The sequence below is a fragment of the Grus americana genome, chromosome 13, assembly GCF_028858705.1.
Source record: "Grus americana isolate bGruAme1 chromosome 13, bGruAme1.mat, whole genome shotgun sequence".
Taxonomy (NCBI): Eukaryota; Metazoa; Chordata; class Aves; order Gruiformes; family Gruidae; genus Grus; species Grus americana.
Genome location: NC_072864.1, coordinates 4,682,130 through 4,705,639, shown reverse-complemented (window position 1 = coordinate 4,705,639; position 23,510 = coordinate 4,682,130). Strand labels below are relative to the sequence as shown.

General features: G+C 35.0%; 1 protein-coding gene across 3 annotated transcripts in view; it reads left to right on the top strand.

The window, feature by feature from the left end:
* The window catches only part of CDH13 (cadherin 13), a 500,702-nt gene that overhangs the window by 287,206 nt on the left and 189,986 nt on the right, over positions 1–23,510 (top strand). For all 3 annotated transcript variants that reach the window (XM_054840727.1, XM_054840728.1, XM_054840726.1), the window contains one exon: positions 1,696–1,840. In XM_054840727.1, coding sequence (XP_054696702.1) covers positions 1,696–1,840 — 145 coding nt within the window. The remainder of the gene's footprint in view (positions 1–1,695; positions 1,841–23,510) is intronic.

The following is a 23,510-nucleotide window of genomic DNA, read 5'->3' as shown; positions in this document are numbered from 1 at the left end:
TTTCCCAAAGCAATTAATATAGTTCCAATGAGTCAACATTTACTAAGATAAATCTTTTTGTCAGCAGTTTCCAACTGTATCTAAAACTGGATCTAGCTTTAATGTAGTTCAGTAATAAGACTGCATTTTCCTTCCTAGTCCCCATTATATCATATGCAATCCTAAGATTACTGCATTGACTTTAGAGTACAAACAAGCCCTGGAAATTGAAGGGATGTGTGCCCCCATAAAGATTCAGCTGTGCCAATGCGACATGAATCAGTTGTCTTCACGTCAGAGTATTTGTTTGCTTTTAAGCTGCTAAGATATATAGTAATAAATAAGGCTTGGAAAAGGCTTGCAAGAACAATTGCTAGAGAAGTCAGGATAAGCAGTGAGTAGATGTTAAAACGGACTGTGACACTATTTACAAATAGTGTATGTGAGAGAGTGTCTACTCATAACAAATACTCCTACTCACACCCAGCACACTGAACTATAAAAGTGGAATGCATAACAAAATACAGAGAGATGTGATAATAAGCCATCCATTTTAATAAGGATTTAGAATTCTGACCTAATTCTTTCCCAGTAGGATTTATCACTAGCTTATAAATAACTTACAGGTATAAGACATGGCAATGAAGAATAAATTAACAGAATAAACAAAATGCTTAGAGACTTCCAGCCCCTGCTGCTAACACTTTCTCAGGAAAAGACTGGAAGAGGGCGATATTAATGTCTGTGCTTAGGTTCACTTTGTGGCTGGCTTAAATCCATTAAAGACTTGAGTCCAGGGACAGGTAGGGTACTTGAAAATGATAGCTGTGCCTCTGATAAGTTTATTGCTGTGTTTTACTGACGTCTCGGTGAGGACAGAGAATTGCAGTTATAGCGTGCAATTGCAATCTAAATTGACTTTTTCTGTTATCTAAGATGATTTGGCATGTTTTGCCCTAATGATTAAGTTTTGGTAGCTGATTGTGACTTTCCTTTGCAACTGGATTGGAGGGTGGAGCTATATGATACGATCTTTCTTTCCAGTTTTTTGAAGTAAAGGAAGTCCAAACATATCTTCAGCTGCATATGTCAGCTTTATGTTCAACAGGTGATTTCATACATTGGGATAAGAGTGTGCGTGTGTATATATATCTGCTTATATAAGACTGCATATGTTGTTCTGTCCTTCCATACCTTATTAGAAAAGCTGGAGAACTGTCAAAATTACCTAGCGTAGTACTTCATGCCATCATAATTGAGAAAATGTATTTGTCTAATGCATACTTGCCTTTTTTTTTAAAGAAAAATGCTTTTAACTGAGCATGAGGAGACATGTGAATTATACTGTGATAGTTCTATATGTGTCCACTCTAAATGTGCTTGAAAAAATTAAAGAAACAAATTCTAACCAGATCTTCACATGATTATCATCAAATTTACAGGAGATCTTTTTTCCTTGTACCCTAGTCATTTCCGTCTTCAGGGAATATGGCGTTTTCAAGCTGCCGAGGGGTACCTTGATTTGAATGTACATCTGTCTATCTCTTTTGCTTAGATTTAAAATCTGCTCTGAGCCTAGTCCAAAAGAACGGGCTGCAAGTGGTATCCTTGGTAGGGTCTGGTTACAGCAGCACTGATCTGAGCTGTATTTTTCTTACTTTTTGCTTACTGTGATAGTGAACTAATGAATTTACTCCTCTCTTTTTGTTCATACAGCTTGAAGTTGAAGTTACAGATATAAGTGGCAAAACCATTGATGGTCCAGTCCGCCTAGATATTTCTGTTATTGATCAAAATGACAATAGGCCAATGTTCAAAGAAGGACCCTATGTTGGTCATGTCATGGAGGGATCCCCTACAGGTAAGTCCATGCCAATCATATCTCCATAAATAACACCTGAACAGATTCTGTGTTGATAAATGCACTTCTGTATTGTATAAATTTTCTTGCTGATTTTGTGGCTCCCTGAATCCTTCCCCTGCATAAAGAGGTGGGAGCAGCCCTTTAGGACAGCAGGTAATGATTTTTAAAAAACAGTCAAGTTTCTGCAGTAAAAAAAGGAAAAAAAAAAGTAAAATAGCATAGTTTGGAATGAAAGCTTCCACTTAGGTTTACACTTTTTTATTCATATCTGGAATCAATGAAGACAACCCCCTACGTTATGATTAGGATTCAGACCAAATAACATGTACAATTTCTGTTCAGACTGGGAATTCCACCCTTTTCTCTCTAAGGTAAGTCTTGTGTAAATGCAGGTACAACTGTTGCAACAAAATAAAAGCACACTTTAGGATTAAAGTTAATAATGAAGATGTTCTGTTTGAATTCACTGTTAATATTACCTGATGATGAAATTCTATAAGAACATTTTCCAAATTTCAATTTCTGTACAAAGAACCATCCTAGCTAAACTCTTCCTGCAGATGAAGGCTGAATTAGGTTTTTTCAACTGTTGTCCTCAGCTGTTGTGCAATTTTGTTGTTATTAAACAGCTGTTGCATTCCACTCGAGAGGTATCTCCCTTGTATTTGAAAGCGGTAATTATAGGATCAGATTATGTTATGGAGTATACCTGGATCTTGTGAAAGAAATCTAAAAAAGTAGAAGCTCCCATTAAAATCAGTGGAGTGACAGCAATTTAACTGACATCAGAGTTGTGGGTTTTATATTTGTATGTGTCTCTATATATCATTGAACAGAAGGCCTTATCCTCCTTATACAGTTGAGGCTGTGAGTACAGACATAAGGATTTGGCTGTATAGGTGTACTGAAACATTTTGAAATGAAAGCTTGAATCAAGTATATTATCTTTTTATGAATATTTAATATTCATTGAAGCTTAATGCGGTGACGTGCTTTGTTTACTCTGAACAAGGATAGGCATTACCTTTCACTTCCTTGTATTGCATATTGATAGCACTAGAAGTTATTCTTTGTAGTTTCTAGAAATCATGTAACCTTTTTAGTGAGTTTTGCATTTTCACATAGGGTTTCCATGGTTTGAAAACCTGTAGGTATGAACTGCATTATAAGCTGATCCTTCAACAGGTTGAATGTTCATTTACCTTGTGAGAAACATGTAATGAACCAATTGACAATCTTCTCATTCAAACAAGAAATATGTTTCATGTTTGTGAGTATGGCTGCAAGTGGAACACTCACTCTTTTCTGTTGTAGGTCTGTAGTACATTCCCACTTCCCATTCCCCCTGTGTTGTCACAAGAGTTTCATGATTAACTGAGATTATATTGCTAACAAATGTCAGAGATTCCTTTGCACAATCAGTCAATAGTATGTAGCAGAGTGTGACTATCTAATTGGATCAAGGGACCAACTTTATTACGTTTTCATTTAACTGAAATCTTTTTGTTATACCCATTTAGGTACACATTCCTAGACCACTGAGTAGGAGAATGGTGTAGTTTTAGTAGATTCACAGACTCTAAATCCAGTATTTCAGTAAAAGAAAGTGGTGCCAAACAGCTCAAACTCTGCAGTGTTTAAGCTTTAATCCTGCTGGTAGTATATGAGCTCTGAGTTCCGGTAAGTCTTTCAGTGGCCTCATCTCTCTCCGTCAAAACAGAAGTTTACACCTCTGATGTACCACGTGCCCCTCCCAAACAATATTTAGTCTAATGTTTAGCTTTGACTGTTAATTCTAGCCTACGGGACAATATTTGTTACCTGCTATATGTTCTTTCTTTACTCAAACTCTACATCAAGTTTCTTTTCTCTGCCAAGGATTACTTTTTTTTTAAATGGCAGTTCCCTATTTTTGCTCATCTATAAACTATGCTTACTTTTCCTTTTTTTCACTCCTTATACGGAAGTTTATGCTTCTGATTCAGTAGACATGTTTCTCAGTCCAACTTCCAGTGAATTCTTCTGTAATTGTTTTCATCTGTTTTCTCTTGCTGCACTTCGGTATTTATCCATGCAGTGTTTGGCATTTTGATCGTCCTACCTGTTAATCAAAGTTTGAATAATTTTTCTCAACTTCATCTTTTTCTTATCCTTTCCCTCGTATCCCCCAGGTATTCATCCCATTAAACTTCATAACCTCATTTTCCTGGTGTCAAGAACACCAATACTTGCAAAAATATTTTGTACAAAAGTGAACCTGTAGCATCAGTGTTAGCTAGAATCTGTCATAGTTCTCTATGCACATGGCATCCAGTCAAACAAGATTTCATGTTGTTTACATCTGTTTTCCATCTTCAGATTTTATGGCATATGTCTTAAAATTATTCATCAGGTTCTGCTGTCTTGCTGCTCCCAATCAATAGCTGCACTGCACAGTTTGATAGAAATCTTTATGTGCGTGTGTTTGCATGTATGATTCCTGATTCCTTCTTATTGTACTCAAATTGTATTGTTGTATTTCTTTTCTGAAGTTCCAAAAGAAAGGCTTTGCATTATATGCGTAGTGTTATTTCCTATCACAGCCACCTTCATCCTCATTCAAGCTCTGAATCAAACCCATTCACTGAAACAGTCTTCCGCTGAAAAATAAGTAATACTTGTATAGGTATCTTGGATCTGTCCTCATGATCACTGGGTCAAAGTGTAAATGTCATGGATTCCAATAATAAGAGATGTTTAATTATGTAGAAAAAGATATAGATATACTGGACTGTGAAACTTGCCTGAAGGCTTTTGAGGCCTTGTTAAGGGATTCAGATGATATTGTTATCTTGCTTTAAGTTATTCATTGCTGGGTTCCTGTGTGTTTTCCTGTGGGGCCATAATTTTAGCATTCGTAAACCCAATGGAATTTTCTGGTGACTTTCCACTTATAGACTCTAAAATTGCACTTACATGTTGTCTATTATTCATCAGAAATATCAGAGGATTTACTAATAAATAAATCTTGAGAAACTTAGCATCACAAATTTAAATATATAAATCTTAATATTCAAGTGAATGTTTATACTGGACTTTCTTGATATTTCTATCAGATACATGTTCCAGCTTTATACTGTTTTCCAAAATGACTTTTTTCCTTAATGATTTGAAGGTTTAGTTCCTTAATTACACAGAACTTACAAGATTAGAGTGAAACGTTGTGCCAAGCCCCTTTTAAGGACTTTCCTTTCTCTGCCAGTGGAGATAGTTAGAAGTAGAAGAAAACAAAAGAAAACATGGAGATAGTGTGTATTTTTTTATTTATTTGATCTGTCTATGAATAATGAAAGAATCTTTTGCACATAGTCCCAGTGAAGATGTGGTTTGGTGGTGTTTTAATAGTGTCTGTGTTAGGCCATTTACCTTTTTTTTTTGGTGTGTGTGATTTTTGAACTCACAGTAAACACCACTGGTTATCTGGACATCTACAATTTGTGTGTCATAATAATGGAGAGGCAAATACCTAGTTACTCTAATTACTGAGAATATAAACTTGTATATGCATTACATGAATAAGTATTCACGTGAATTTCAAAATAAGGCTTGCCACAGCTTATAATTAATGATAAAAATACGTGAATGGTAGGTGATATAATAACATACTTCTTTCCTGATATATCTTTCCTGGAGAGATTTCATGATAGAGTTAGTTACAGTTAATTAGCTGTTTTCATGGAAAATTGTTGTATTCCTGGAAATAGCCTAGAGTCAAATTCTAACAAAAGTACACTCAAATGTATGCTTAAAATGACCACAGATGTTTCCAGATTTCTAATAGGAAGTCTTTTCCTTAACAAACTGTAAACTCAGAGGCTATTTAAAAAAAAAAAAAAAAAAGAGTAGAGAAATAATTTGCTTTTTTTTTAATTTATGAAGTCTCTGATTTCTGTATGAGACTGAAGTCAGTATATATTTGCCAGGAAAATAATAGTTGAGCCTGATTCAGTGAAACCTATAGTAATTTTTCTACTGACTGTAATGGGTTTTGTGTTTACTGCTGATTTCTCACGTTTTTGTTTTCTAAGTTATGATCCAGTTTATTTCCTATAGATCTCTGGTCTATCTAGCTGCCGACTCTAGGATTTAGGATCTGTGTCCTGCTGCAGACTTACCTCAGTACATTAATGAGAGTGACTATAATCTTCTGGATTACAAAGGCAGGCAGAAACATTTGGACATCTCACTCTTTAAAGGTTGGAAAGTGAAGGCTGGTTAAATGAACTTGGCAGCCATCTCATTTCACTTGCTGGAGGCATTTAGCAGAAATTATTTTAAACACATTTGACATTATGTGACTTGTAACAATATGCTGCAAGCCCAGTGGGGTAAAATCTTAACTACAGTGGTTGGGAGAATTGCTTGAGAATTGCATGTAAAAAAAGTAACTTGTTTTCCATGATGCACAATAGCCTGAATACATTGTATTCCAGCAAAGCAGCCCCAAACCAGGACTAATAGATGTCTATAAATAATTGCTAGAAATAAAGGGACATTTGAAGACATTTAGAGAAGAAACAGAAGGAATTAAGAGTAGCCTAGGGGGTTGTTCAGTATCATAAGCTAATAAATTGTAAAAATGGATAAAGCATGAGGAAGGGTCTGAAGCACTAAGTATTATTGATTGCTATGCATTGTGTAATAGTACATGGCTATGATTCAGATAAACAAAATGTTTCTAAAGATGGCGGCTTCTTATCAAGAACAACCTGCCAGAGTGGGGTTTTTTTAATACTTAACAACAACAACAAGATTAGTACATGAATGAATATAAATGAGATGAGATTGGGTATGATAGATGAGACTCAAAAGATACCAGGAAATGTAAACTATGGGCAGGCTGGCTCAGCAAAGTGGCAAGGATATATAAGGCATCTTTGTCTGATAGGCACCTGCTGTCATCCTTGATAAATTTCAAATATTCTGGTAGTATTTTCTGGACTGTTGTTTGTTTTGTTTTGTGTTTTTGTTCCTTGTAATCCCTGCTGGTTTATAGAATAAGAAGGTTACCAAAGCTGTAAAATGAAGAAAATATCATTGAATTTGGTGAAGTCTTCAGGCTTACTTCTTCCTTTTGACCTATAAATCCAATAACATGGAGGAAACTACAAGGGTGCTTTTAAGAATTTTGTTTTAGCCAAAAGATTAAAATTAAAAATAATTTTAAAAGATTTTTCACAAAGCGCCGTCAGAAGAGAATAGTAAAGGATATATCTTCTTTTTATCTAAGTAAAAGTAGCATCTGAAATTTCCCAGTGGCTTCTGATTCTGCCCTCATCAGTGTTAAGGTGATACTATTTCTTCAATCTTTTTTGTCATAGAAGTTACTATGTTCTGCATATACCTACAGTTGTTCTTTTTCTTTTTAATGCATTGCACATATTTTACAAATAAGAATACACTTCCTGGAAAATTAAATTGGAGAGGTAGTTCAGGATATCAAATCCTAAGAGGCACGAAACACAAAATGGTGTCAACATCAACACCTTTTCAGAGCAACCACTAAGTATCAGCTGCCAGTTGATGATCTAGGTCTGAACTAGGTTGTGGATTTGCATGTATTTATTGTGCTGATGATTCTTACTGTGCTGAATTTTACTCAAAGTGTGATGGGGAGATTTACAAAGTTTTTGAGAGTTCCGCACAGAAAATCTGCAATCGGTTTAGTGGAATGCGACCATTGAGTAAAACTGTTTCACCAAGCAAAATGCTTCCTAAGCAAAGTAGTCTGGGGCAAATACTTGAAAAACAGTTTCAGTGTAGATAGAGTTCATGACCATAATGAGAATAAAATATGGAATGTTTGAATAAGAATTGCAGAAAAATGTCATTGAAGCAAATAGGTACATTTCGATGGGTCTCAAAGTGTACTTTTAAGTAAAGACACATGCTTGAAATACTGCTGACACTAATGATGGTCTTAAAACAATGAAAAAAAATTAGTTCAAGACAGTAGCAGAAATGGTTTTCTGCTTACAATGTATAAGGAGAACTAAATACTCATGCTTTATGACATTTCTTGTAATAAGATAATTATAATGAACTCTTTGGGTTATTCAGCTTTTTAAAAAAAAAAAAAATATTACCACTGGGTTTACCAAGGAAAATAAGAAACAAAGATTCAATTTTTGTATGATGGAAGCTTGCGTATATGCATTGTAGAAATGCTTTGTATGATATGGGAATATTGATGCATTTTAGTACTAGAAAGTAAAATACTGCACTTTGTTGTGAATTTAATTATAGGAGTCTCACCACATCATAAATTAAACCTTAACAGCCTGCCCACTAGACCCTGTCTTTGTCCCAACTGGGTGGGCATGATCTGCTAACCCTGAGGAATGTCTTTCTCCCATCTTGGATGTATTATAATAGTATGATCCATTTTTTTTTTTTTGTCCCAAGCTTAGCAAAAGAAGTTTTCATCCTGATTTTTTAAATTTGTTCTTTTTCTTTAGAAACAAACAACTTGTAAAGATACAGTTTGTCTTTATATCTTATGTGTAAACCAGATCTCTGACTAAAAGAATTGTTGAAAATTTAAGTGCTCATTACAACTTTTCTTATGGATGGTGCTTTAGCAGATTTTGAAGATCTATCAATTCATTTTCACTTTCTGCCTGTTGGCTGCTAGAGGTTTGTAATGAGTAAGCTCATTATTTCAGATTAGAATATTCATAATTTTTTAAAAATCAGCAGTAGAAAACTTAGAAGTATATATAGATCTGAGCTGCAAAGCTGAAATGTCTCAGTAAATCCACCTCAAAACTATCCCAAAATTAAATGTTTGAACCTGTGCTTTTTTTGATTCAGAGCAATGTCTCTTGCAGCAGTACTTTGATTTTTAGAGGAGGTTTGAAATGTCAAATGTCACATATTTAATTATGAAACTTATTGCTATGAGCTGTTGTGCAAAACAAAAGTATAAATTGGTTGAAGGAATTTGATAAATCCAGGGAGAAAAATTCATAAGCGACTTTGTTGTTCAGCATAGTAGTACTTAATGAGACTGTGCCTAGGAAGCCTCTGTGAGTTAAAGGAAACAAAAGAATATAGAAAAGTCTATCTTTGGAAATACAAGCCTTTTTCACATACCTTTTCCTTGTCCCTCCACTGCTGGAGATGGGATGTTGAGCTTTGGGTATAACCCAGCATAGTTCTTATGTTCTTCTACATGTGTAGTTTTATGCATACTTTAAGAATTGTTGATGGCAAACTTTCAGCAATCTTTTCTTAGAATTAATCATCATTTCGGCAAAAATGTACTCACTGCCTTTAAGTTTTTTGTAATCTAGCCTATAATCTAGGTAGAAACATCTGTAATGTCAACATTTTAATTTTCAAACAGAAGCCAAGCAGAAGCCAGTTGTCCAGTTATGCACAGCTGCTTTGTATATACCAGTAGGAATTTTTTCTCAAATCTGTGTGGGATAAAATATAGCTGTATACAAATATGGATATCGTGTGTATGTGTATCTGTATATTTTTACTCATATATATATGTATTACAGACATTAATATATACAGACACACAAATACTCATCTGATCCTTTAGGAGGTCCTAGGGATTCTGGTATGTTCAAGTTACTGTGTAAGTGCATGATGAAAAGAAAATATAAGTATTTATTAATAATGTATTGTATTATCACAGACAAAGATGTACATCCAGTCTAATCTGTCTGTGTTTTTTTGGAAGAAGTTGAGAGGAATAACCCATTAAAGTATTATCCTGTAATTAACAGGTGCCTAGCCATGCAAGGGTAGTTAAACCAGTACATTTTGAGCAAATTAAAATAATCTCATGTGTAGCAATTAGCAGTTCACTCAAACTGAGTATGTGATATGAGTGTCTGGAAGCAGGAGTCTGCAGTTCACTCCAGGGTTCAATTATTCTTGATTTTCAGCAGAAATAGGTTAGACTCAAAAAAGGCTCCAGATCAGCTTAGGAGCACAGGTCAGAATTACTGGCCTGTTTATAAGGCATAGAAATGAGGAGCTACTCTCTTCTTCAGCCCCAGACAGAAAATTCCCTTTGACTTTCTTCTTATTACTGCACAACTGATTTGTTTGCTCACTATCCCTCCTGCAAAAATGAGCTTTCATCTTCTTTTCTGTAGTTACACAAAATGATATACCAAAAATTAGTGTTATGGCTAGATCAGCATTAATGCCTAATGTTAAAGGTTATAAAAGCATTATGGTCTCTCTACCTTGGACATTTCATGTGGTGAAGTATTCGTACTTCCATGCACAGAACAGTGAAAGCAATGATGGTTAGCTGTTTTGGCTCTTTTAACATTATAGTCCAGGTTCATTAAATAAGAATAAGCATGTTTCTTAATTAAAGAACAAATTATTTTTTTAAAAAAATACTGGAGTCCTTGCTGGGTACTGAAAAACAGAGACTCACTTGAGTAATTCAGTATGTAGTTCTTTGCAAAGGGAAATTTATGCATTAATATGTTTACCAGTGGCTTTTGCACCTGTTTTATGCATCTACTTCTGTCCTCTCAAAAAAGAGAAGGATGAGCTTTAAAGGTTCAAGCAGTTTAGACACAAGACCACCTCATCCACATAATCAATTAATTAAAAGATACTGGAGTGCCAGGAAAATGTTACCTGAAAAAATGCATTGCTGTATGGTGTTCTGCAGAGGAGGAGGAGGATGCCGCGGCCCTCTTGATGGACTTTATTAGTGGTATAAAACAGTTTGTGTTGATATACTTCTAAATCACCATTTCTGGATATTGCCTTCCCATTGCCTATTTGCAGGCCAGCAGCCCTGCAGGCGATATGGCGAGTTGTGCTTTAAGTCAGTGGACTGTCAGCATCCACACCGCTATATTTCATTCAGGCCCTTTAAAGTGCATGAAAAGGGTGATAAATCCTCACAACTTGCAATCATATGCCATAAATTTGTTCTATGATTTGGAGACTGATGGCAGTAGATACAGTAGTGGAAGCCCTACACCCCCTTCCTTGTCCTCTCATTCAACTGGACGTAAATCCTGGAGTTGTGTTACCAAGTATTATAACAATGGGACATCATTTCTTTTGACAGTAATGCTATGGTGTGGCCACTACTCCAAGTGTGAAATGGAAAAAGCCTATAAATTGTCAGTGCAGGCAGGATTTGTTTGCCTTAGTATGCAATGCCAGGATCAGTCAATAGACAGATCCATAGTACCTTTATTATGAAAGAGATATGTCACTGAATAAAAAAACCTCATCATTGTAGAATGGCAGGATTATTTATTCCTTTTCATCTGATTATTTTTCCCAATATTATTTGAAAGATATTATCAGACAGATAGTGTCTTTAAAAAAAAAACCCAATTATTTTTAAACTGTGGGTTTATATTTTTCTTTGCTTTGTCCTCCCATTTTTCCCTTTATTTCATGCCCTTACAGTCTTTCTTTTCCCACCATTAAATATAGCGCTTGGGGTTTAAATTGCAGTTTGTAGTCCCATGAAGTCAAAGTATAGTTGTACATCGCATTTGGAAGGCTGAAAGCAATTGCGACAGGAAAAGAAACCTTAGCAAGAATGACTGAACAGTAAAAAGTAAACAAAGTAAATAATGATAGGTAATGTATTTTTTATGGTATGAGAAGTTGTTTTTTTTTTTTTTTTTTTTTTTTACAAAAATATTCAAAATAGTTCACTTGGCTTACATATGTTGAGCAAAACTTCTAGAAAATGTAACTCCTTGATTTCTTCATTCAGTTACATTTTTTAAGTACAGAAAATGTCTACCTTTGCATGCAACTATTCATTTACACACATAGTTGCACTAAGTGCAAGCATATTTCTGTGTAGCAGCTTTCCATGGCTGTCTACCAAAAATAGATGGGAAATTACATTTATTTTTAGAAATCAAGTCCTGTTAGTGAGAATCACTAGCATGCTTGAAAGTAAGAAAGAAATTTTTTTTAAAATGATGTGTGTACCCCAAGAATATTCTGGTAAAGTTGAAAACTTATTATTGGATTTCTTGCAGGGGAAAAAAAAAAAGTTGCTGTCAGCTGGTATAGAAGATATGCAAAGAACGCATGACTGAGTTAGAATCACACATAAGAAATGTGATAGATAGGTTGAAGGTGAAACCTCACACTGGTACAGATTTCTTACTTTCCATCTTCTGCTGGTATATGTTGGAAACTCCCAGTAGAAATGTCTTTTAAATATGGATCTGAGAAAATATTAACAGATAAATTTTCAAGACAGTGATTTTTGGAATATAAATGTAGCTCATCAGTATTATGATCTAAGCATACGGCAGTAAAACATGGTTATCGTTATTGCAATTGTTATCAAAAGGGTATCCTACAATTTTTATGTGGTTCTAAGTTAGACTTTTATAAAACTCTAAACCTAGAAGAGAAAAACAGACAAACAAACAAAAACAACAAGAAACCCTTTAAGGATCACTTACTGGTCAAGAACTTGAGTTTTAATTCCCTTTGCTGTTTTAAGAAGCACTGTAATTTCTCTGGGGCTTAATACCTGATGACTGCTCTGTTGGCCAACACACAGAGGATTACTCTGAAAGTTGTCTCATGGCTAAAAAACATAATTATATTCACTTGAAGTATCTGAGAACCAGTTGGATGGGCGGACTGTATTGTAATTCTGAATACGTTTACCAGTAGTTTTACAAATGTTTTTCAGGAATACTTATTCTTAAAAAAAAAAAAAGGGGGGGGGGGAGGGGAAGTGCAAAACATAATGTGGTAGAATTTAGAAACCATTCACTTGTAGCAACTGCTGCTGCAAAGGAGATTCTATTGAACATCAAATGTATATATTGAACAGATGCCAGAAATAAAACATATTAAACAATGCCAGAAATAAAACATTGGAAGCCACTGCTTATATATCTTTGTGTCTGTTTTCTAATTATGAATGACTGGGATAACAGACAATGAAGGTCTATTTGAAAAATATTTTGGGTTTGAAATTTGTCTCTTTCAATTACAGTAAAGGCAAAATTGTCCTTGAAGACAATTGCATTGATAAATCTAAATTAATTCAACTTTAAAGTAATTTCAAAGCAATTGGTAAGAAAAAGTGAAAGTGGAACAGTTTTCTGTGATTGGCTTCTAACACCATGAATTGTTTTTCTGATTTTTCTCTATATAAAAATTCTGGGGAAATTCACCTAATCTTTTAACTCTAACAGAAGTGCAACAGAACTACATACTTTTGTTCCATAATAACTCTAATAAGTTTTCTTCACATTTCTCTGCTAAGGGTATTTATTTTGATTCTTATTACCTTTATGTGTCTAAAACACTGTAAGTCAAGTCACAGTGTAAGAAAAGTAAGAGTTAGGGAATGATAAATGTAATCTTCAAAAAACAACAACAAAAAACCCCCCAACTCTGCAGATTCAGTTGGTCAAACCTTTGTTACTTTTCTCAGATGAAGATATGTTGATTTGTTGCTCCAAGCTGTAGTCTCTCATCTGCAGTGCCATACAGCTCCTTTGGGCTTTGAAAACATTGCCAGTGTTTCATTATGTTTTTACAACTGAATTCCATGATGCTTGACTTAAAATTTTCTGTTAAACAATCACTAGTTTTCACCATTGGCAATTATAAATACAGTATCTTTCTTTAAACCAGTTTCTTATTTTTAAAACGGTGGTTACTTGAGACTTTTTCATCTGTCATTTCTTGACATGAACCCTGTGCTCCTGTGATGTATCTGAGAATTTTGGGAGGCATCCAAAACACTTAAGTTAAAGGCGGTATTAATGAAAGATGTCTTTGTGTTTTCCTGTTAAATGACAATTCTTTGTGTGAGCTGAGATTGGCATATTGTGAAATCAATGGATGTAGGAATGTCAATGAAATTCATGCAGGCTTGTTTTTGCTAAAAACCCATGTACTACAAATCTGAGACTTTGGAGACAAAATTTGCAACCATTACTGTTTATCATAGCAATAACCATTCTTGCTACATCACCACACCTTTGATTCAGAATACGGAGATAATGTAGGTCCGGATCTGTTGATGGAATATACGCAAATTTCAGGTCATCAGCATTTCAACTGGATTCTGTCCAGGACTTTTCTTTCAAAATATAATTCACTACCTTAATTTTCTTTTTTATTATGTTACATGAACTATTAATTAATACCATTGATCGTGTAGTTTGAATTCTTTAGCACCTGCAACACCTTTGCTGGGAAGCTTCGTAGCTAAGTACTGCTACCCAAAGCGTTCTCAGTAAATTCTCTGATTCAGCACCTAGGTAGCATTTTTTACTCTTCAGAAAGTTCTCCTCTAGGGTAGAGCACCAATTATAAAAATGCAATCACAGCAGTTGCATGATATTAAAATAAAACTTATGCAGTAGCATATAATAGCAAATCAAACTATTAAACAATATAGAGTTCCTTTCTATATGCAAGAATAGGTTCTTACTCCCACAGGCTATATAAGTGCTACAGTCAGAGGAATTGTAAACGTATGCAGGATTGGGCTGGTTTTGAGCAAGTCCTGGAATGAAGCCAGGGTTGAAAGTAAGATGAGGAAGCATCCTGCTGATCTGTTTTAATTGAACTTGCTTTGGATTCTTTCACCGACAGACATCAGTTCATTGTTTTAATCCAGAAAAAATGGTATCTATGTACTTGGTATCCAGGATCTACATGATAGTCAGATATAATAATGCTAGTACCAGCTCCAACTAAGTAAAAGTGGTTTAAGGTTTTCATCTGAGAAATTCTGTAATAGTTATATGAATAAGTTTGAGAAATACACAGACAAATCCAATTGGAGAGAAAGCTCATACCCTAAAACCACTATGAGAATTTCTGGTAGTTAAAGTGTGGCCAGACATTGAATGAATAGTCATATAAACAACAAAAAATATGAATAACACAGAAGGAATGTGATTACGTTAAAGGAGGTATACTGGGATACTGAAATGTCTGTGGTGTAGCTATGAATAAATGGATTTTGTACTGCCTGTCACCACCACTGCGTAGGAGCAACCTATACAACGTTAGTAAAACAAATGTTAGTTTAGCAAGCAAAGCGTGTGATAGCTTTAACAAAGATACCATAGGCAGTACTGTTCTTGTTAGGTCATGTTTTTGTGCAGATGTGATAAATGTTCCCCAAATCTGGTTGGCCAGAACTTGGCGAAGGAGCTCAGTTCCCAACTGAAGCAGAGAAGGGCCATAGCTGTGGAAAACAAAAGCGATAGAGGCACATCAGCTTTTTTTAACAGACAGCGTAATGGATCATGAAATTGCATACATTACTGTTTGGACACACTTGCAAACATTTTTTTGCAAACTTCTTGTGTTTTGTTTGTTTGTTTTTTAATTTAAACAGTTTTGTCTTGATTTTAAGCTGAACTCTGTCATAGTTTCTGTTAACAAAACCCTACAGTACTCAAAATAATTATAAAAGAAAAAGATAGATATGCCCCTTGGGCTTGTAATCTTGCTTATTTGGCAGTTTAATTTTGGGAGGTTACACTTTCAGCAGGTTTGGTATATGCTGCAGGCTTACTAAATAAGAACTAAAGAATTGAAAATTTGATCGTATTTTCTTAGCCAGGGAAAAAAGTTAATAGTATAGCTTTTCCATTCCAGTTTCATATTTTGAAGGTTTGCCTTTGCTAGTTAAGATAATATAGTTTATCCATCCTTTGGGCTCTTAATTTCTCATTGCTACAGCTGTATCCGAGAAGGTTGAAATGATCAGCTTCAGGCTTCATTGCTATTGAATAAAGTTTTAACTCATTTCTCTTTTTATCTTCCTTTCTTTTTCCTTTTTTCTTCAAACCGAAGAATCCTTTTGGAAGCAAGCAAACAAATATTTTAGTTTTCCCCTCTTCCTGATTTCCAGATTACAATTTGTCTGTCAGGTCTTTTACAAGTAGTGACTCGGAACTGGCAAGTGTAGAGGAAGGACATAAAAATTCAGAATGGTTTTCCTCCATCACTATAGAGATTAAAATGGCAGTTACAGTCTTTTTACCAGTGTGAACAGGTAAGTCCATGCTATGGTCAGAGAAGCCCCTGCACAGGGGCATCCAGAGCTACTGATTGTACCACCTCCTGCCATGCACTGCAATTTGGGAACCATTTGTCAAGGAACCTTTGTTCTTTATGGTTCACTGCTGAATGTAGATGTCTCTTTCCTAAATGAAATTAAATCAAATTTTCTGATAAAGGCAAGGATTGTTTTCTCAGACCTCATCCAGAGAGAGATGCTGTACTGGACAGATGGTAACAGAGTTTGTTCATTCTCACCATGGCTCTGTATTAAATATAGTGTTGTATAAAACGCGTTTTATTTTTTCTCATGACTGTTACATCCTTGTATTACTTTGGCCTGTCCTGAGGGTTTGAAACAATGTGTGCTAGCGTAGAGGAAAAATATCTTCCTTAACTCTGTATTTCAGCATTTTCATAAGCATGTCTGTGAGGATGGGTAGTGGTGAGGCTGCTTAAATACTACTAAATTTGCTTCAACTGCAGCAGCCAAAGTGGAAAACATAAAAAAGCATTAATTAAGAGAAACTGAATGAGGTAAAGATTTCTTTGTTATTGTAGCTGATTTCAATGCTTAAATTATGTTTTCTCTTGCAAATCTGGTATACCTTAGCTGTAGGCTAGTCCCTGACATGGTCCAGGAATTACAACCTGTTGAATGCTAAGTAGATGGTGTGGACCACTATTAATGAGGGTCTGTAGAGCAGTCTCCTTATTAATGCTAGCCAAAGGGAAAAAAGAAGGGTATTTCATGGTTTGCTACTCTGCCTAGGGATACCAAATTTACATATGGCCTAAAACTGCTGATCAGAGCTAATCTCCATGATCATTATAGCTTGAAGAAAGGCTTAATATTCAGGATTTTCTGAAGTTTTTTCTAAACAAAAATAGGCTGCATGAAAGTGGGCCATTGGCAAGCCAGGAGTGTGTGCTGCTGCCAAGAATTTTAATGGCTTGATGCTAAGAAGCGAGGACATGTGCTCCAGTAAAACTTTTTGCAGTTTTGTTCACAGATATTTGCTCTGTTTATTTTGTTTTCTTAGGTCTGAACTAAAGCCCACTTTTTCCCCAGACCTGACAGGTCTGCAGAGTACAAGAGATGGTGGAACATGGCTGCTTGATAGGGTCTTGGCAGCAGACATAGTTGTTGTGATTGCCATTGGATGTCCTTAAAGTCTCCTCTCCTTGACAGTTTTACTGGTGGGATATGTCAGTTTGCGGTTGACACTGTCGTCTTCATTTTTATTAGTGCATGGAAGGAAGGGGTACAAAGCTTTCTGGGGGTGGAGAATCCTTGTTTCTCCTCACTTTTGTTTTAAAGGTGTGCAAATTAATTACCAGCTTTTGGGTTTCATTCTTTATGATCCTGGGGCAATGACAACTGTAAGCTGAAGGTAATGTGCCAGCTGAGAATTGTGCTTGCTTTCCAACTCTGCGTGCTGTATCCCCAAAATTCTAATTTATGTCAAATTTCTAAGAAACCCAGAACCAGGTGGTTTACTTCTAAATGACTTCAGGGCAAATGGCAGGATTTAGTCTGTGGATCCATTTAGGATTAATCTATAGATGCATTTACAGATCCCCCGCAGACTTGGTACAACTTCTGCCATTTAGTTGGCATTTGGTCTTATGCTGTAGCTTAAAAATTAACATCTTTCTCAAGGATATGATTGCTTTATAGTGCAAAGGTGGAGATATTTTTCAGAAATGAGATTTCTGGTCAAAAATTGCAACTGAAAAATTTTGCCAGTTAAAAATAGCTACTTAAGGAAAGAAGACTAGGAAAAAATGTCATGTTTTTTTGCTGATTTTTTTTCCTGGGGGCAACAAAAAGCAAAAACTGAAAAAATAAACACTTACTTCTACTGTCCACTCACCACAGCCATAGAAGGACTGTTTGTAGATGCTTGTAGTGACTGATAACTCTGAGGAGGAGTTGATGGGGCCTCTTATGGTTGCTATGTTTGTACCATTCCAAGCAGACTTTGTTTTGTGGCTGCTTTCAGATCTCTGTGTAGTATCTTTTCTTCCCTTGGCTGTAGCAAATCTGGGATGCCTTATATCTACCAGAGCAGCATGTTTCCTCATCTTTCTGACCCTGAATTGCTTCTGCTCATGCCTTATTGAGGAATAGTTGCAAAGTGCTTCTGGGGTACCAGGGCACAGGCTTAAATGTGTATGTCAGGGATTTGCCTTCTAGTGCTGATCTTTTTTGCATCGCATATGCTATGTATTTTCTTATGTGTTAAACTGCAAAACGCAGAAGATTTATTTTTTAACTTTAGTTTTGTTTAGTTTATTTCTTAAAAGGTACAAATTTGGGCTGTTTTTTAAATATGTGTAAGGAATTTTGTCAAGTGAGCATCTTGGATGTATTAAGTGGCTTTGAAAGTCTCTCTTTGAAAGGCTTTGATGGGAATTGTAACCTTGTCAGTAATATCTGTGACATGGTAAGAATTTTATTGCCCATAAGCTGCCAAGCAATGCATATTTCTATGTGTTGGTAGATGGCACATTTGGAAATGCCTTCTCCCTCATGTATACACATATGCAGTTTCTTTTGTTGCAAATCACCATTGGGAATGGGTCCCAGTGAAGCTGGTCTGAGATACTGGTTCCTAATTTTTCTGAAGTATACTGAGTACCTGTAGCTTTATAGTTTAACTTTTAAGCACATCACTTGAGCTTTTCAGACCAATCTGGGAGACCACTAGCATAGGATACAGAAGTCGTTACTCCTACTTCTGACTTTTCAAGTTAATTTTCAAGAACATCAATTCTTACTTGCTAATTAATTTTTTTGCATGGTTGGAAATGACTGCCACAGTTGGCAACTGCAAGTTGCTATGGAGATACTTTCTGTAAGCTTTGAAAGGTGAATGATATTTATATGTACTCATCATGTACCTGGAGTGTGTATATATATTTACATCTTAATTCATAAATTCCTACTGTGTGGTTGAGATTTAGTATTTATTACAGCTAAATAAAATTACTTATATTCCAAATTTTGAAGATTCCTTTCAGGGTTGAACAAATAACTGCATTATCTGAATCAATTTAAAAATTATTATGAAGCATATATGAAGAATTTTTATGAAGCTCAGTCATGAAATTTCTTGAGTATATTCTTTATGTTTATTAGGGAAATGCAAGCAAACCACTGTGAAACTTTTTAGGTATTGCAATTTGTCTTGTTGCCTAAAATTTCACATATCATGTGCAACTGTTTGGCAGGGTTGTCAGCTGTGTTTGAAGCAAGGGTTCACACTGGGACAGAAAAGCAGCCTAGGGCCATGCTAGGAATGGAAAATGCCAGTAAGATGATGGGAGCTAATGAGAGTGACACTAAAACCTCATTTTCTTTTTTGACCACCATGCACATATACTGATTTTTTTTTTAATTGTGTATTTCAAAGCTGAAAGAATTCAGTGTGTTATATTGCCTTCAAATATAGTTTTCTGCTATTAATAACTTTATGAACCCAACAGTGAAAAAGAAGTATTTAACATTGCAGTCTTCAAGAGAATGCTTCCATGTTAAACTCATGCTTTACCATTCCTATTTGTATCTAAAAAAGCAGTGCTTGGTATAGGAGGAAAAAAAGGTTCATTGTTTCCCTGCAATCAATCATGTTACGCTATGGACAGAAATCATAAAGCCTTAAGATTTATGAACCAAAATATATTTGGGAGAGCTCCAGTGAAGAACACTCCCAAATCTTTTCACAATGAAAATAAAGGTCTATAGAAAAGGGATCGTTGAGGGATAGTTAAGTGGTTCTAGAAGAATGTTCTGAGTTTTTAAAAAATCATGTTATATTTTATTTTATTAATATATAATATCAACTCGTCCAAGAATCTCCATAGTGTCATGCAATAAGTAACTAGCTGCAATATTAGAATTAATGAAATGCATATTGTTCAGAATTCCTTAGTCCTAAAATGCTAAAGGCTACATGAATATTTACATTATGTAAATTGTTTGTTAAATACTGAATAATTTTTATAACTTTTAATATATAGAACATGCAGATTTTTGCAAGAAGGGAATTCATAATTCCTTTTAATTATTAGAGAAAGATGTGATACTTTATATGTGATATTATATGGGTTACTAATGCTTTTTTCTTTTTTAAAATAGTCACCAAACCCGATCATGTTGGCACGCATTATTGTTGTAATAGAAGCAATATGGAGATATAAAGCCTGCTCAAGAGAAGTTTGGGATTTATTTTTCTCTAAAAATTTCTTTCACTCCAAGGTGAAATACTGCTTCTAATGAGTACATTGGAAGCTTTGCTGTCAAACTCGATACTCTAAAGTTCAGTCTTAGAAATATTTTTAAAATTACCTCAAACTTCCAAGTACAGTCAATATCCATCCACCAAAACAAAAAAAAAAAAAAAAAAAGCAAGCAAGAAATTAAAATGTGGAAGATCCTGCATCATACATTAACATACCTCTGCAACCATCTTCAAAATAAGGCAGAAAAATAAACATAGCTGTAAAGTGGGAGGATTTAGCTAATGAATGAGATGTGTATTATAGCTTGGTCCTCTACTTCCCTCTAGAGTCAGTGGGAAGAAATAGATGTCTCTAAAGGGTGATTAATCCTCTAGTGAGCTAGTGTGATCTCAGAAAACTACGTTGTCTAGTTATCAATAAACTAAATGTCACCCCAGATAACTAAATGTCTTTAAGCTGGATATCATCAGGCTAAAAGCAGGCAACTCCTTAAGTCAAATCAATATTTGTAATGAAATTGTTTTTCACTGTATAGGTATCTGTCATATATGTATGTTTAATAAAGGTAAACATTCAGTTGGTTATGCAGACTTTTAATTAATGTGCTACTACGTCATGGATATTCCAGTAATGATCACGTTGTGCTAGAGAAGAATAAAGTGAAACAAAGAAATGGAAAGTAAAAGTTCAAATTCTCTCTATTTGCTCTTGATTCATTTTTGGTTTGCTCATTTATTTGCTTGTTTTACTGTTATTACTGGAAGCTGTGTACACAGCAGGCAGGATCTCAAATTTGCAGTTTTGGCACACTGAAACTTTGCACATTTTATTAAATTTGAAGACTAATTTTAACTTAAAATAGGAAAAAATAAATGAGCAACAATTATTTGCCTTCACATTTTGAATGACAGGTCTGGGTTTAGAACATTACATTTATAAAGTATTTTTTTAAATTTAAAAGGAAAAAAAGTCAGTGTTCAATGATGAGAAACATTTGTATTCACTTATGAATTTCTTTTAATTCTTTCATTTTGTTAAGATAGTTGATGTTATCATTTTGAATACTACTTTTTTGTTTCAGCAATGAAGAAACATCCTGTAGTTGCATGTGCTGAACAGTCTAAGTCTTACTTTAAGCAGATTAATTTTGGGTTTGACTTGATCTTTTTTCACTTACTGTAAGCTTGTGTATGCTTTCAGTTTAAGTTTGTTTTTAATGGATATTCTTTTACTTTAAATACAAAACTGTGCTAAAAGGCATGAATGTTCATACCATAAAAAAATCACCCATTTCTGCAATGAAAAACTAAAAATAAAAATGACGTTTTCCTTTCTATAAAAATACCTTTACATAAAGTATCCAGTGTGACAAAATTTTAATTGATGCTCAGAAGGCAGATTGGCACTGTTTCTGGGTCTGCCTCTTAAAAAAATTATGTTGCTAATACTGTCCTTTACACTCATAAAATTCAAACCAAGATTCTTAAAGTTCCCTAACTTAACAGTTGTGACTTAATCCACTCTGCATGTCCTCTTAAATTTGCTTTCCAAAGGCTCTTCTCTTTCAGATGCTACAGAAGTCTAGGTCTGGAATAGAGGAGGGCAGCTGTGGTTGGATAGGCTATTAAATCAAAAAGCCCAAGAAATTATAGGGGATGGAAGAAATACTTGATGTTGTGGGCAGGAGAGACGAGATTGCCCTGGCAAAGCCTTCTCTCTCTACGTAGCATTGCTGCAGCAGAGTCCTCTGGTGACACTTGGCCAGGGAAGTTCATTTTCAGGAAGATGAAAGAGCTCTTCAGAAGGGCGTTCTCATCTGGATTCTCCAGATAGAAAGACTATCAGGTCCAAGAGACTTAAAAAGAAACAGATTTTCTTTCTTATTACTTTTCTACTAATTTTGGAGGCAGTTTTGATAGTCTTTAATGCTAATCCAGTGCTGAATAGTGGGAAATGGAATGGAAGGAAACTTAAAGGACGTTTCTTCCCTGAAGAGCCATCACTATGAGTTTTTCTGTGAGGTTACAATTTGTGTTCTAAAATGGAATTTTAAACATAGCTTTGCAGTGCTTGAAGGATTTGATGCTCTCATTCTGATTGTTATTCTAAGTGCATTTGTTATGGTGCTAGCAAAAGTTGGTAGGTGAAAACTGCATAGTCTAACTAGCACAGATTATTTTTTCCCCTCGCTATTCAAGAGAAACTGCACTTGTAGGAGTTGTCCTTGTGTTCTGTGTTGTCACAGCTGTTGTTCTGTCCTACCTAGGAAGCTGGGTAGGACTGTCTCAACTTTCTTGCACACTGGGTTGCGACAGTTTGTACCAATCAGGAAGGTGGATCTTTATGCAGTTGTCTTTGATGAGATTGCTCAACTTTGAGTTAGTGAATTTAACAGCGGACAATAACAAATCTTCCTCCTCATCATCATATGATGATTTTTTTGTTGTTGTTGATACTGCTGTAATTTTTTATCTATCAGTTGCAATCAAGAGCCATGGAGTAAAAATAAATCTAAACACAAATTTCGTTCATTAACATGTACGTCAGACTCAAAAACAACATTGATTGCTAAATAGCCATTAGCCATCAAACTCATGTTCCTTTTCATGAGAGGAAAAAAAAATTATGCTTTATCGGTTGTGGGGGTTTTTTTGTTTCAAAAGAGTGTAACGATGCAGTCATTTAGCAGGCCTCCTAATCTCAGTTCATTCAGATGACATGATTAGTGACAAATTTTACTGTAGACTAACTTGAGTGTCAAGCAAAAGGAAAAACACAACTATATGTCTCCATACAGTAGCATACCATTTTAATAATAACATATGAGTACTTATCTTTCTCAGAAATAATTGCAAATATGTTTACATTTTGCATAAAAAGAAATGGCCAATCTAATCATAAAATCCACAAGTCCCAGAATGAATCTGTTTCACAGCCTGTCTCCCTTGTTAATCTTCCCTGCAGACAGTTAGCTTGGCAAAACAAGTTAGCAAGTGTATCTCTAGTTGATTCCACCTAAAGTTAAAATGCGGAATAGAATTCTATTTGAATTTAATTACACTTTATATTATCGAAATACTATTGCAGGTATCTATTAAAAAAGAAACCTGCTCCTTCTCTTAGTCCATAAACTCTATTATAAATACTAGAACATAAGCATAATCTAATCTATTTCCTCAGCTGCCTCCCTAAACCTTAAAGTAACATAAAATGCCCAATGATCTGGAACTCCTTTTCCTTGAGATCTCTGGTAGCAGGACTTTCAACTATGGCATTGGATAAAAGGAGTTATTGGGAGCTCTATTTTATGGAGTGGAATTATCAAAGGGTTGATTATAATTGATTATTTCTCATTTCTTGG